Raw genomic sequence first — 17,192 nt, forward strand, 5'->3', positions numbered from 1 at the left:
GGACCTTCGATCCCTCAGGCGGTACTGCATCAAAAACCAACATCAGTGTGTAAAGGATATCACCACATGGGCTCAGGAACACTTCAGAAAACCACTGTCAGTATCTACAGTTCATCGCTACATCTGTAAGTGCAAGTGAAAACTTTACTATGCAAAGCAAAAGCCATTTATCAACAACACCCAGAAACGCCACCGGCATCACTGGGCCCGAGCTCATCTAAGATGGACTGATGCAAAGTGGAAAAGTGTTCCGTGGTCTGACGAGTCCATATTTAATTTTTTTTTTTTAAACTGTGGACGTCGTGTCCTCCGGAATAAAGAGGAAAAGAACCATCCGGATTGTTCTAGGTGTAAAGTTCAAAAGCCAGTATCTGTGAAGGCACCATTAATGCTGAAAGGTACATACAGGTTTTTGAGCAATATATGTTGCCATCCAAGCAACGTTATCATGGACGCCCCTGCTTATTTCAGCAAGACAATGCCAAGCCACGTGTTACAACAACGTGGCTTCATAGTAAAAGAGTGCGGGTACTAGACTGGCCTGCCTGTAGTCCAGACCTGTCTCCCATTGAAAATGTGTGGCGCAATATGAAGCCTAAAATACCACAACAGAGACTGTTGAACAACTTAAGCTGTACATCAAGCAAGAATGGGAAATAATTCCACCTGAAAAGCTTAAAAAATGTGTCTCCTCAGTTCCCAAACGTTTACTGAGTGTTTTTAAAAGGAAAGGCCATGTAACACAGTGGTAAAAATGCCCCTGTGCCAACTTTTTTTGCAATATTTTGCTGCCATTAAATTGTAATTTAATGATTATTTGCAAAAAAAAAATTAAGTTTCTCAGTTCGAACATTAAATATCTTGTATTTGCAGTCTATTCAATTGAATATAAGTTGAAAAGGATTTGCAAATCATTGTATTCTGTTTTTATTTACGATTTACACAACGTGCCAACTTCACTGGTTTTGGGTTTTGTAAATTTTACACACCAACCGTGGAATTTCACTGATGAGTCTGTCTTATCCATATATGCTGTGCACCTCTTGCTAAATCACAACATCCCATTTGAACAAGAGGATTATGGGAATTGTAGTGTAGTATAAATGTTCACATTTAATGCAGTTTTCTCTTGCTCAGGTATAAGTCACGACAACACCTGGATCGGCCTAAATGACCGCACAGTGGAGGACGACTTTCAGTGGACCGACAAGATGGACGTGGTAAGAAAGTAGCTTTTGATTGCTGTTGTCATGGTAATGGTTTAAAAGGTGATATGTGGTAAGTGCTGCTGAATTCACCACTGCAGGAGAACATTTTGTTTTGTTTGGATATTGAAAGAGGGAATATACTTAATATATTTCAGGGTAAAACTGTTGATATAACAAAACCTGTATTAACTGTACAGTATAAATGGATGATATTGCACAGCACTTGATATTATATATGCAGCAACTCTTACCTCAGTCTATTGTTCCTGTAGGTAATATATTGTTCGATGAATGAACACATGATGCTTCATTTCTTCTTTCGCAAATAAACACTGTTAAAAAATTACTCCGATAAAATTTGGCAGAAACCAATACTGAGATAATCTGATATCTCTTTTTTTATGCCAACATCACTAATAACCAGAGGTGGGTAGAGTAGCCAGAAATTGTACTCAGGTAAGAGTACTGTTACTTTAGAGTTTTATTACTCAAGTAAAAGTAAGGAGTAGTCACCCAAATATTTACTTGAGTAAAAGTAAAAAGTATGTTGTTAAAAAACTACTCAAGTACTGAGTAACTGATGAGTAAACTGTTCGTTTAATGATGCACAAAAACATAAAAATAGCAATGAACAAATTCAGAGCCAGGAATATCTCTTAAGCAACTAAAACAATAATATATTAAATAATAATACATCAAAATAAAAATAAAATTAAGGCAAATTGAGCCACAATAACTTAACAGCACTATAGGCTCAGTAGGCAGAGATTACAAAGGAAAATAACAAGTTAGCCTTTACGCAAACCATAAACTCTGATAGGTGTGGACTGCACCTGAGAAAACGCTGTGCACTTCTGATTGGTGTTTGTATGCATGTGTGTGTGTGTGTGTGTGTGTGTGTGTGTGTGTGTGTGTGTGTGTGTGTGTGTGTGTGTGTGTGTGTGTGTGTGTCTCTGTCTGTCTATGAGGCTGCAGTGCGTTAATAAATGTACATTTGACAGTGATTCATAGCAGGGAAGCTAACATCAGCCTACGGTGACAGCCAAAATATCTACTAACGTTACTTACCGCCATGTGCTTCCTCAAATTTGACGTTGAGTTCATGTAAGCTGAAATGTCCACTTGTTTGGGGAGACACATATGACAACGCATTACATAGCTGTTTTTTTGGTTGTCTGAAGCGTGAACATCGATTTTATGTGAGGCCAGGGGGTGTTTGCGTTCGTTGTCGTCTCTGCCATTGTTGTTGTTGTTTGCCGCTGAAACTTTATGTGCAGTTAATCATGTGACCGCCTGGCTCTGTTTGATTGGTGAAACGGAGTCAAACGTCACCAGTGACTGTATTTGATTGGTGAAACGCAGGCATGCGATAGATCCTGCTTTGAAGGTCTGTCTGACAAACCAAAACAAACAAAGCGTGCATTAACAGATTGATAAAAATCAGTAGCGAGTAGCGAGCTGAATGTCGATAAATGGAGCGCAGTAAAAGTAGCGTTTCTTCTCTATAAATACACTCAAGTAAAAGTAAAAGTATGTTGCATTAAAACTACTCTTAGAAGTACAATTTATCCCAAAAGTTACTCAAGTACACTGCAAAAACTGAAATCTAAGTAAGATTAAATATCTCAAATAAGGGTGATATTTGCTTATTTTCTGTCTGATAAAATAATTATTCTCACTAAGCAGATTTTATGTTAGTGTTTTACATGTTTTAAGGGTTTTGGTCCTAAATGATCTCAGTAAGATATTACAGCTTGTTGCTGTGATTTTTCGACCTATATCGAGTAAAACATGCTTGAAACTAAAATGTTAAGTGTTGCAAAGCTGTGTCATCAACACTCACAAGTATAAAACTACTTTTTCAAAGTAATCATTTCTTATTTCAAGCATGAATAAAAAATCATGATTTTGACACGATTGTGTCTCATAATTAAAACAGATGACAGCCAAATGGACTTTGCTGTTTTATTTTCAATGAAACAATAGAAAATACGTACTCATGTAGTAGTACAGTTGGCACAGTACAGTAAACTGACAGTTAAAGGGGAACATTATCACCAGACCTGTGTAAGCGTCAATATATACCTTGATGTTGCAGAAAAAAGACCATATATTTTTTTAACCGATTTCCGAACTCCAAATGGGTGAATTTTGGCGAATTAAACGCCTTTCTAGTATTCGCTCTCGGAGCGATGACGTCACAACGTGGCGTCACATCGGGAAGCAATCCGCCATTTTCTCAAACACAGAGTCAAATCAGCTCTGTTATTTTCCGTTTTTTCGACTGTTTTCCGTATTTTGGGGACATCATGCCTCGTCGGTGTGTTGTCGGAGGGTGTAACAACACGAACAGGGACGGATTCAAGTTGCACCAGTGGCCCAAAGATGCGAAAGTGGCAAGAAATTGGACGTTTGTTCCGCACACTTTACCGACGAAAGCTATGCTACGACAGAGATGGCAAGAATGTGTGGATATCCTGCGACACTCAAAGCAGATGCATTTCCAACGATAAAGTCAAAGAAATCTGCCACCAGACCCCCATTGAATCTGCCGGAGTGTGTGAGCAATTCAGGGACAAAGGACCTCGGTAGCACGGCAAGCAATGGCGGCAGTTTGTTCCCGCAGACGAGCGAGCTAAACCCCCTGGATGTCTTGGCTCACACCGTCCCTTATGCCACCGAAGATGATCAAGAGAAGAATATCAACCCTAGCTTCCCTGGCCTGCTGACATCAACTCCAAAACTGGACAGATCAGCTTTCAGGAAAAGAGCGCGGATGAGGGTATGTCTACAGAATATATTAATTGATGAAAATTGGGCTGTCTGCACTCTCAAAGTGCATGTTGTTGCCAAATGTATTTCATATGCTGTAAACCTAGTTCATAGTTGTTAGTTTCCTTTAATGCCAAACAAACACATACCAATCGTTGGTTAGAAGGCAATCGTCGAATTCGTCCTCGCTTTCTCCCGTGTCGCTGGCTGTCGTGTCGTTTTTGTCGGTTTCGCTTGCATACGGTTCAAACCGATATGGCTCAATAGCTTCAGTTTCTTCTTCAAATTCGTTTTCGCTACCTGCCTCCACACTACAACCATCTGTTTCAATACATGCATAATCTGTTGAATCGCTTAAGCCGCTGAAATCCGAGTCTGAATCCGAGCTAATGTCGCTATAGCTTGCTGTTCTATGCGCCATGTTTGTTTGTGTTGGCTTCACTATGTGACGTCACAGGAAAATGGACGCGTGTATATAACGATGGTTAAAACCAGGCACTTTGAAGCTTTTTTTAGGGATATTGCGTGATGGGTATAATTTTGAAAAAAACTTCGACAAATAAAATAAGCCACTGGGAACTGATTTTTAATGGTTTTAACCATTCTGAAATTGTGATAATGTTCCCCTTTAATATTTAAACATTTAAGATGTGACATATGTAACAATTTTGAACAGAAATAGTTCATGCACATTCAGATGAATTCTTCAAAATTACAATTAAAAATGTTTTGGCCGGGGGCCGGGCTGTATATATTGCACTAATTGACTGAAAGAGGACGCACTTGGCGTGATGATGTCATGTTATCGATGGAAAAATGCATTTTTAGACAATATTATTTGCCTGAGCGGCTAGTAGACCCCGAGAGTAACAAGTGGTTGCCTTGTTGCCTTTCCATTAGGAACAATAAATTAGTTTTTAGTATAAGTTTGCTGGTTTCAAAAAATGTAATGCCGAGCGCATATCATTATGTCAAGATAATGGCACCAGCATTTACTTTATTTAAGAATATTTTTCAACATATTGAGCAAAAAGGTCTCATATTTGTTTTTTCTATCAAAAAAAGTGCACTTGTTATTAGTGAGAATATACTTATTTTAAGGTATTTTGGGGTTCATTGAAGTTAGCCATTTTTACTTGTTTTGGAAAGTCTTGACAAGCCAAATTGTCTTGTTCTATTGGCAGATCATTTTGCTTAGTTAAAAAAAAATACCCCTAATTTTTGTATATTTTTTTTCTTGTTTTTGAACACTGACTTTTTGCAGTGTAGATGTAACGGAGTAAATGTAGCGCGTTACTACCCACCTCTGCTAATAACACAGGAATGTTTTAGTTAAAAGTGATAAGTGTAAAAAGAAGTTAACGACCATTAGTATTAAAACACAAACAAATATAAAACACTCTTTTCAACAACCCTCAGTGTCACGCAAGTGTAAAAAGGAATTCACTTTTTGTGCAAATTTAGAAGCAGAAATGTTTGACCTGTGCTCTATGTTCAACTTTAGATTCCAGTGAGTATTTGGACTGAGTAGCACCAAACATGTCAAAAAGATCAGAGACTTTTTAGAGTCAATATGTTTTGCATACGTAACTGCAGAGATGCCAGACGATGGTTTGTTTTCTGAATTTTCGTTAGGAGTTTTGTACGTTTGTGGTAGGATAAACTGTAGCCAAATGCCACAAATCAGAGCCTTGCATCAAAGCTTATAGACTCATGGCATATTTTTTTGGATGATGTCTTGCTAAATTCTCATCATTTTCTGTCTATGGTCGAATTGCAGTTGAAGTTTCTGTTTTAATTTGTGTCCTTGTGCAGCAATACGAAAACTGGCGATCCAACCAGCCCGACAACTTCTTTGCGGGAGGAGAAGACTGCGTGGTCATGATCTCTCACGAGAACGGCAAATGGAACGACGTGCCGTGCAACTACAACCTGCCTTACGTGTGCAAAAAGGGCACAGGTGAGCAAACTGATACAGGAAGTAGTAGCTACAAACCTGTTTGGTTTTCATGTTAAAATCCTTTAAGCTCTTACATGGATCACTAAGAAAGTGGTGTGTTTTTATGCAAAGCCACTTCAAAGTGACAGCTCAATACATCATTATAATCAGTGTTGGGTTAGTTACTGAAAACTAGTAACTAGTTACAGTTACTAGTTACTTTATTTCAAAAGTAACTCTGTTACTAACTCAGTTACTTACACCAAAAAGTGATGCGTTACTGTGAAAAGTAACTATTTAGTTACTGGTACTTCTTTTTTATTTTATTTTTAAGGCTCCCATTAATGCCCTTTTAGCCTTAATTTCAGTACTGTTATTGCACTGGAGAATAATACAATATGTTGATCAACTTGACATGCATTTGCATCACTGAACTTTGCTAAGCAATGTGGTCTACATACAACACACAAAGACAAAGATATGTTTCAAAGGGCCAATTTATTTCAGGCCTGAACAAATTGACAAAACTATTTTAAATAGCTGCAACATAACATACATAAGTAACAAACAGCATAATAACAACATAGCTGTAAACCTGGCGTCACCCAAGGAAGGCACACATTATAATACAAAACCCAAAACCAGTGAAGTTGGCACGTTGTGTAAATTGTAAATAAAAACAGAATACAATGATTTGCAAATCCTTTTCAACTTATATTCAATTGAATAGACTGCAAAGACAAGATATGTAATGTTCGAACTGAACTTTTTTTGTGCAAATAATCATCAACTTAGAATTGAATGGACACGACGTCCACAGTTTCCAAAAAAACAATTTGAAATGTGGACTCGTCAGACCACAGAACACTTTTCCACTTTGCATCAGTCCATCTTAGATGAGCTCAGGCCCAGCGAAGCCGGTGGCGTTTCTGGGTGTTGTTGAAAAATGGCTTTCGCTTTGCATAGTAGAGTTTTAACTTGCACGTGCAGATGTAGTGACGAACTGTAGTTACTGACATTGGCTCTCTGAAGTGTTCTTGAGCCCATGTGGTGATATCCTTTACACACTGATGTCGCTTTTTGATGCAGTACCGCCTGAGAGATCGTGCAGTGATTTCTCTAGATTCTCTGAACCTTTTGTTGATATTACGGACCAGAGATGGTGAAATCCCTAAATTCCTTGCAATAGCTGGTTGAGAAATGTTGTTCTCAAACGGTTCGACAATTTGCTCACGCATTTGTTGACAAAGTGTTGACCCTCGCCCCATCCTTGTTTGTGAATGACTGAGCATTTCATGGAAGCTGCTTTTATACCCAATCATGGCACCCACCTGTTCCCAATTAGCCTGTTCACCTGTGGGATGCTCCAAATAAGTGTTTGATGAGCATTCCTCAACTTCTTCCGTCTTTTTTGCCACTTGTGCCAGCTTTTTTGAAACATGTTGCAGGCATCAAATTCCAAATTAGCTAATAGTTGCAAAAAACAACAAAGTTTACGAGTTTGAACGTTAAATATCTTGTCTTTGCAGTATATTCAATGCAAATCATTGTATTCTGTTTTTATTTACAATTTACACAATGTGTCAACTTCACTGGTTTTGGGTTTTATAATTTCACTGATGAATTTTTGCACATTCCAAATTAGGGATGTCCGATAATGGCTTTTTGCCGATATCCGATATTCCGATATTGTCCAACACTTTAATTACCGATACCGATATCAACCGATACCAATATCAACCGATATATACAGTCGTGGAATTAACACATTATTATGCCTAATTTGGACAACCAGGTATGGTGAAGATAAGGTACTTTAAAAAAAATTAATAAAATAAGATAAATAAATTAAAAACATTTTCTTGAATACAAAAGAAAGTAAAACAATATAAAAACAGTTACATTGAAACTAGTAATTAATGAAAATGAGTAAAATTAACTGTCAAAGGTTAGTACTATTAGTGGACCAGCAGCACGCACAATCATGTGTGCTTACGGACTGTATCCCTTGCAGACTGTATTGATATATATTGATATATAATGTAGGAACCAGAATATTAATAACAGAAAGAAACAACTCTTTTGTGTGAATGAGTGTAAATGGGGGAGGGAGGTTTTTTGGGTTAGTGCACTAATTGTAAGTGTATCTTGTGTTTTTTATGTTGATTTAATAAAAAATAAATAAAAAAACATACCGATAATAAAAAAACGATACCAATAATTTCCGATATTACATTTTAATGCATTTAAACGCATTTTAACGCATTTATCGGTATCGGCAGGCCGATATTATCAGACATCTCTATTCCAAATTGGGGAGGACAGTGTTAATCTGCAAACTTGGGCATGCTGAATCATTCAAGTCAGACTGGCAGGCTCATGTATCATTCCTTCATTTTGCCTCAGATTGATCAATTTTTTACATGTTGGCTTCAACTGCAGGTTAGGGTCATTTTAAAAATAAGACACTGGCAAGCCTTTTTTTTTTTTTTTGCTCCATTATTCATTCTGTCTTCACAGTTTGTTGTGAATGTTTTTCATGAGAGTGGGAGGAACATGAAGTTGTCCCTTTTGGCTGAATATGTACTGTATGTTGCAAATATGCATGGAAATGGTACTCCGAAAACTAAGGATTTTTTACAGTCATATCAGTTTACTGATTGTTTACCATCGTTGTTTTTAAGAGCACAGCTGTTAGGGATCCCCACTGATAAACAGATCTCATTTGCGACTTATTTCACATGAAAGAAAAAGGCTAAAACACTCCGACAAACAAATAAATGGGTTAGAGGTTTATGGGGTCCTCGGATCGGCCTCACTTGAGTCGGCAGAAGACGATCAAACTTGACTATCCAGAGGTAGTAAAAGTTGTAACAAGGTGTCCGTAGGTAAAACTGTGGAAGGATCATTACCGTTGCCAGAGGGGAGCAGTGAGAAAGAGATGCTACACGTTCGAGCTGAGGCGACGTGTCCAATTTCTAATGAGCCCCATAAGGGTTGAGGGCAGGTTTATTGCACATCGAGTTCAGTGTCCCACAGTGGTCTGCGTCCTGACGGTCTCCGCATTCCCCTACCTCGGAACATCCTCCGAACACACCTTGGATACCCAACTCGCTTTCTTCCCACAGAATGAGAAAGGGGTTTAATGTCGGACAGTTTGGCTGCGAGGTTGATAGTCCAATCAGATTACTCCTCTAAATCGAATCGTCTAATAGACTAGTCCAGAGGCCGGCAACCCAAAATGTTGAAAGAGCCATATTGGACCACAAATACCAAAAACTAATCAGTTTGGAGCCACAAAATATTAAAATACTTATACAAGTGTTATAATGATGGCAACACATGACTTAAGTGGCTAATTAGTTAATTAGCCTACTATCAAAATGACTATGTGCCGCAGGCTGACGCAAATCTTTGTTGACAGAAATGTTGAAATGTAATATGTATTCTACCCGTGTATACAACATTGGAAAACATTAGTAAAACTTCTCAGAGGGTGAAATAACTCCTGAAAATGACTGTCTTAGAATGGCCAAAGGTGTAGATGTGTGTGTCCAAGTTTAAGGAAACGGTAGGCCGTATTCTTATAATGGATTTATGACAATCTTTGCAAGCTGTGTAACGTTTGCTGTGGTCTGGAACAACATGGCACACAAACAACTATCAGAAATGCAGCCAATATTACACACAGATAATGTGTCATGAAACAAAAATAAACTAAATACACAGAGGACATACTGTGAGTAAAGGAAATTAAATGAGCACAAATATACCTACAAACGAGGCATAACGATGCAATATGTACATACAGCTAGCCTAAATAGCATATTAGCATAGATTAGCTTGCAGTCATGCACAATGTTCCCTCTAAAAACGCAAAAACTCCCTGAGCATTCAGTGGAGCCCATGTGAGCAACATCAGACGTGCACACTGTGGCTACACAAGCAGCACACCTGTCCCAAACCTGACTAAATAACAAGTTCAATCTCCATCCATCCATCCATTTGCTACCGCTTGTCCCTTTCGGGGTCGCGGGGGGTGCTGGAGCCTAACTCAGCTGCATTCGGGCGAAAGGCGGGGTATACCCTGGACAAGTCCCCATCGCGGGCCCAACACAGATAGACAGACAACATTCTCTTATTATAATCAAATGACAGCAGTCATTTCCATTTCTAATATAAGTGTTTAGGCCCACTTACAATGAAAATAACAAAAAATATTGTTTTTCATGAACTGTGTACTTGTATTGTTTGTCTGGGTGGAGGTCCTGCTTTGGAAATAATTTGTACCCCTGTCAGACATTGCATTTAGTTCCCATTAAAACATTCACATGTTGCACAATGAGATGTAAGCAGGGGATCATGTGTACATTCCTGCAACTTCCTGTTTGTAAAAAATATATTTTTATTAGTATTTATTTAATATTCTAACAGCATTTCATGATTAATATTTATAAATTAAGATTCCTAATAAATGACACTAGAATCAGCACACATTTGAATGATAAATCATAGTGTAACGACCTGGAATTACACTTTATGTGTGGTGTCGACTTTTTGTGTGGCTGTAAACGCATCACTGGCTAAGTGCCATATGTGCATGTGTTGGCGCAGGTGAGAAAGAGCGAGCGGCTGCTGTTGATATAACAAAGTTGCTTTTGGTCTGGTTTGTACTGGAGAAAATGACCAGTTTTGCTAGATATAATTTTTTTTTACTAATGTTTTGGTGATGTGTTTATGGCCGACAATAAAGAGTTTTGCTCAGTAAAGTGATCGACGGAATTCATGTTTTCAAAGCGTATCGACAGACGTTAAAATATTTGAACAATGATGACGAAAACTGTTTTCTCTGTTGTGTCCGTGTGTCGAAAATTGTTAGTGCTTATTTTTTTATTTGAACTTGTGCGTGGCATAGAGTTGCCGTGCGCAGAGGACGCTTGAGCAGTGCGCAATTGCACAGGCGCGCACCTTAGAGGGAACGTTGGTCATGCAGTGATCAAATATTCCTGATTAACACTCCATAACAAGTCAATAACATCAACGAAGCTCATCTTTATGCATTCACGCACAGTATAAAACGTTTGGTGGACAAAATGAGACAAAGAAGGAGTCGCATAAAACACGTCTTTCTGTGGCAAGGTCGGAGAAAGTTGTACATGTTAACAAACTGTTGAGTCACAGTCCACACAACGGTGAGTTAAAAAATAGGACAAAACGTCGCTCACCAAATACTCTCATCAGTGAAGCACAAACATATTAAACAGAGGGCTTTCTAACAATTAGGAAGGGTTGTGTCATGTTTGTCCTCCTACAGAAACCACATTAAAACAAAAAAAGATATTTCACTCCATTTTTTTTCCATTTTAAATAAATTTTTGAAAAAGCGCCACTATTATGTTGCTCGCTAATATGCCTCACTGAATTTTGGTAGACCAAAAAACTGTGTTAATTGCACAAAATCTGCATTTTTCTATTGTCTCATAAAAGGCTCATCATAGTCTACAACATATTAAACTGACACGTTATGAATAAAAACACAAGATATTGCCTTTTTATACAAAGTGTTGCGCCATGTCTGATGCGTCCTGCTCACCTCTGACCTTAATCAGTCTCTTACAATCACAGCAACCTTTTCATCTGCCCACACTTGCCGGGAAGCTGCTATCCGCTGTCGCTAAGCCTGTGTAACGTGTTGAATTAACGGGGAAGCTTGTCGGCTACACGCTGAGCATCCTCTGCCTGATTTTTTTTAAGCACATTATCCATCGGCCAGCTCATCAAAGACCCACCAGGGGGAAAGAGGGAGGTTGAACCTTTCATCAGTCCCCATCATGATTTGGGTTCAAGATAACTTTTCTCCTAAAACGTATTAAAAAGTAGGAATTAATAAATACGAATGCATAAATAAATTAAAATATGTGTATTAAAGGATGTCTGCAACCTGCAGGCTTTTTACAAACCCCAAAACCAGTGAATTTGGCACGTTGTGTAAATGGTAAATAAAAACAGAATATAATGATTTGCAAATCATTTTCAACCTATATTCACTTAAATAGACTGCAAAGACAAGATACTTAAAGTTCGACCTGGAAAATGTTGTTATTTTTTGCAAATATTAGCTCATTTGGAATTTGATGCCTGCAACATGTTTCAAAAAAGCTGACACAAGTTGCAAAAACGACAGAGCAAGTTGAGGAATGCTCATCAAACACTTATTTGGAACATCCCACAGGTGAACAGGCTAATTGGGAACAGGTGGGTGCCATGTTGGGGTATAAAAGCAGCTTCCATGAAATGCTCAAACAAGGATGGGGCGAGGGTCACCACTTTGTGAACAAATGCGTGAGCAAAGTCAAGTCGAGTCATACCAAAAGACTATAAAAATGGGACTCATTCCCTCCCTGCTTGGCACTCAGCATCTAGGGTTGGAATTGGGGGTTAAATCACCAAAATGATTCTGCTCACTGCTCCCCTCACCTAATTTGACCCAAGGGGATGGGTCAAATGCAGAGAGTAATTTCACCACACTTAATGTGTGTGTGACTATCAGTGGTACTTTAACTTTAAATTGTTGAACAGTTTAAGAACAAGGAATTTAGGGTTTTCACCATCTTTGGTCCGTAATATCATCAAAAGGTTCAGAGAATCTGGAGAAATCACTGCACGTAAGCGATGATATTACGGACCTTCGATCCCTCAGGCGGTACTGCATCAAAAAGCGACATCTGTGTGTAAAGGATATCACCACATGGGCTCAGGAACATTTCAGAAAGCCACTGTCAGTAACTACAGTTGGTCGCTACATCTGTAAGTGCAAGTTAAAACTCTACTATGCAAAGCGAAAGCCATTTATCAACAACACCCAGAAACGCAGCCGGCTTCGCTGGGCCCGAGCTCATCTGAGATTGACTGATGCAAAGTGGAAAAGTGTTCAGTGGTCTGACGAGGCCACATTTAAATTTGTTTTTGGAAACTGTGGACTTTGTGTCCTCCAGAACAAAGAGGAAAAGAACCATCCGGATTGTTTTAGGTGCAAAGTTCAAAAGCCAGCATCTGTGATGGTATGGGGGTGTATTAGTGCCCAAGGCATGGGTAACTTACACATCTGTGAAAGCGCCATTAATGCTGAAAGGTACATACAGGTTTTGGAGCAACATATGTTGCCATCCAAGCAACGTTACCATGGACGCCCCTGCTTATTTCAGCAAGACAATGCCAAGCCACGTGTTACAACAGCGTGGCTTCATAATAAAAGAGTGCAGGTACTAGACTGGCCTGCCTGTAGTCCAGACCTGTCTCCCATTGAAAATATGTGGTGCATTATGAAGCCTAAAATACCACAACGGAGACCCCCGGACTGTTGAACAACTTAAGCTGTACATCAAGCAAGAATGGGAAATAATTCCACCTGAAAAGCTTTAAAAAATTGGTCTCCTCAGTTCCCAAACGTTTACTGAGTGTTGTTAAAAGGAAAGGCCATGTAACACAGTGGTGAACATGCCCCTGTGCCAACTTTTTTGCAACGTGTTGCTGCCATTAAATTCTACGTTTCTCAGTTCGAACATTAAATATATTATATTTAATATCTTAAAAATTAAGGTCAATGAAACTTTAAATTTACTGTAATAAAAACATTGATTTATTTTCAGAACTACATTTTCTGTCTTTGTCGAAGAGTATATCCGTTCATGTGAGTATATTTAGATGTATGATTTAAGATTCATAACGATTATTCTCATTTAGAGTTCAGTGAAAACATTAAATCCCAGGCAAGATTACAATAAATATCAGACAGATCATTATTGGGCCAATTTATAATGGCATACCTATAAAGCCGACAACATTAATTAATAGCTCTGATAACCAATTTTTCAAAGTGCTTCAATCAGGTGAGATTACTGTGTGAGCAAATCAAGCGCTTCTTTTCCCCTGCCTGTGCTGCAAAGGGCCTGTCGGAAACTTCCAGAGCTGACTTCTTCACTGTTTGAGAGGAATACATGTTATGTGCTATTTGCAAATGTTCTGCCAACTTTCTGAAATGAGGTAAAAATATATATATATTGGTTTTGAAAGCCTACAAAGATGTCTGTGCTGCAAAGAGAGGGTTGACAAAAATCCAGCTAAGTCAAAATTACAAAACATAATAAATACAAAGTAGGGATAATGGCTTTTTGCCGATATCCGATATTCCGATAATGTCCAACTCTTTAATTACCGATACCAACCGCTATATGCAGTCGTGGAATTAACACATTATTATGCCTAATTTGGACAACCAGGTATGGTGAAGATAAGGTACTTTAAAAAAAATAAAAAATAAAATAAGATAAATAAATTAAAAACATTTTCTTGAATAAAAAAGAAAGTAAAACAATATAAAAACAGTTACATAGAAACTAGTAATTAATGAAAATGAGTAAAATTAACTGTTAAAGGTTAGTACTATTAGTGGACCAACAGCACACACAATCATGTGTGCTTACGGACTGTATCCCTTGCAGACTGTATTGATATATATTGATATATAATGTAGGAACCAGAATATTAATAACAGAAAGAAACAACCCTTTTGTGTGAATGAGTGTGAATGGGGGAGGGAGGTTTTTTGGGTTGGTGCACTAATTGTAAGTTATCTTGTGTTTTTTATGTTGATTTAATAAAAAAAATAAAAATTTAAAAATTTTAAAAAACGATACCGATAATAAAAAAGCGATACCGATAATTTCCGATATTACATTTTAATGCATTTATCGGCAGGCCGATATTATCAGACATCTCTAACACAAAGTTATTCAAAATGGCCCTGAGAAACAGGAAGTTATCTGTATCAGTACCGGCTTGAAAAAAAAAATTTGATTCAGGTCATAACTACTTATTTTTGACTAAAGATTATAACATTATTTATATGTTAGTTCACAGGTGTCAAACTGAAGGCCCGGGGGCCAGATCTGGCCCGCGACATCATTTTATCTGGCTCGCAAACACCTGGAAATATGTGTAAATAAAGTACTTCATATTTTCTCACTAAATGTAATTGTTTTTTTTTTTTCATTTTGACAGAAAACAATGTACTGCTTGAAATTGCATACATTTTGAACTTTAATAGGATCCAATATTGCAACAAATATTACAGTATATTATCATACTTTCCAAAAAAAAATTGTCCAAATAAATCAGAATCAGAAATACTTTATTAATCCCCGAGGGGAAATTTAAAATAACCTAAATATCTGCTTGACTTATGATTTTACAGCAAACTACCCATCAAATTAATACAAATGACAATACATTTTACGGTGTTCTTTACATTATATTACTGTAAATTGAAAAAATAAAATAAAAAAAAATGTGTTGTTAAAATTCTGATTTTGTAAAATTTTGTTTTTAACGGTGTATTACTGTAAATGGAAAAAACGATACATTTGTTTTTACGGTAGAAAAACTGGCAGCTAAGTTGCCAGAATAAAAAAGGAACTTGTACTATTTTTCCATTCACAATATAATGTTGGAAAAACAAATGTACATTTAATGGTAAAATTCTGGCAACTAAGATGCCAGCTTTTTCCGTAAAAAACAAAACAGTGGTACTGTTTTTATATTTACCGTAAAATGTTGTAAGAAATTAAAAAAAACTTATTTTACAGTAAAATGTCGTAAATGTAATTTTTTTACTGTAAAATCGACAGTCTATTTAAAAAATATATATATAATTAATAATGAAATCCAGAGACAAATTCATACATTATTCGCTGTTACAAGCGGCCCTTTGATGGCAGCCATAAGTGCGATGTGGCCCTCAATGAAAACCAGTTTGACATCCCTGTGTTAGATCAATGAGCTCATCTTAGGTATGTATTTACTACCTTAAAAAAGCAAAATAGGCTGCCTGTTAGAAACTAGTAACATTTTAATGACCGTACAAGGTCATGTTTAAGATCTATTTCTGTTTTAGGGCTCCTTCCCTTGTTTACCTTTCTCTCTTATTGATCACACCTGCCTCTAACTGGTGATCAGGACACTCACCTGTCGCTGATTACTATCCAGAGGCTTATTTATACCAGTCCCGCCGTCCAGTCGGCTTTGGATTATTGTGTTTATGTTGGCTTACCTGCAGCACATCTGTTCCAAACCTGACTAAATAACAAGTTAAATGTTTTATTATTGTAATCAAATGACAGCAGTCATTTCCATGAGATTATTTTCTCATATAAGTGTTTTGGCCCACTTACAATGACTATACCATATTGTTTTTCATGAGCTGTGTACTAGTATTGTATGTCTTTCAGATATCGCATTTAGTTCCCACTAAAACATTCACATTTTGCACAATGAGATGTAAACATGGGATTATGTGTACATTCCTGTAATTTTCCGTTTGTAAAATATATCTTTATTAGTATTTCTTTAATATAACAACATCATTTTATGATTACGGTTCGGGTTCGGTGAATGCGCATATGAAACTGTTGGGGTTCGGTACCTCCAACAAGGTTAAGAACCACTGCTCTAACTAAAAGGCCACTGAGCAGGTCACGACACACACCGTCATGCCAAAATGCAACAAAAAAGTTGTTTTGGCCAAACAAGTCAAATTGTTGCTTATTAAGGTAACATAGTACAGTAAAACTAAATTAGTCTAACATAAAAATATCTTATAGAGTTTATACATTCACTATTTCACTATATTGTGGTAATGGTTTTAAAGTATGAAATTAAGCTCGTAGGGGATTTCCACTTTTAAATGTCTGACGGAATTTGGTCAAAATGCATGCTTTACAAGACATTCTAGCATACATGTAATATAGATATCCTCAAAGTTTTAAAACCATGAAACAAATGATCCCAATTGCTATGATTTCCAATTAGTTGCCAAGTCCCGCCCATGCAAGGACGCTTTCTCTTGATGGCAGCCATGATTTTATCTATCTCTTGCTCATATTTTATAGACATGTGCTTGTAAGTCCCCTGAATATGTGTCCCAAATTATGTGGTGATTTGGCTCAACACCATCAACTCAGCTCGGATATTGTCATGATCCGTTGCCCGGATCCAATTTTGTTTAGTTATAGACTACCTTAGTTCTGTTTCAGCACCCCTGGGTTTGTGTGTTCTTGGTTACCATGGGTGCTGATTATTTTCACCTGTCTCTGATTAGTGTTTGGGACGCTCACCTGCTTCCGGGCACTAACATATTAATCAAGAGCTATTTATTCCTGCTTTTCGCCACACTCAGTCTGGCTGTCTTGTTTGCTCAATGCAACAAGTTACGGGTG

The 17,192-nt window shown here is 37.5% G+C and overlaps 1 protein-coding gene across 3 annotated transcripts in view; it reads left to right on the forward strand.

Moving 5' to 3' along the window:
* ncanb (neurocan b) overlaps positions 1–17,192 on the forward strand; it is a 492,017-nt gene that overhangs the window by 453,286 nt on the left and 21,539 nt on the right. For all 3 annotated transcript variants that reach the window (XM_061977842.1, XM_061977841.2, XM_061977843.2), the window contains exons 13-14: positions 1,138–1,220; positions 5,796–5,940. In XM_061977842.1, coding sequence (XP_061833826.1) covers positions 1,138–1,220; positions 5,796–5,940 — 228 coding nt within the window. The remainder of the gene's footprint in view (positions 1–1,137; positions 1,221–5,795; positions 5,941–17,192) is intronic.

Source organism: Nerophis lumbriciformis, linkage group LG18 (genome assembly GCF_033978685.3).
Source record: "Nerophis lumbriciformis linkage group LG18, RoL_Nlum_v2.1, whole genome shotgun sequence".
In the NCBI taxonomy this organism is placed as follows: Eukaryota; Metazoa; Chordata; class Actinopteri; order Syngnathiformes; family Syngnathidae; genus Nerophis; species Nerophis lumbriciformis.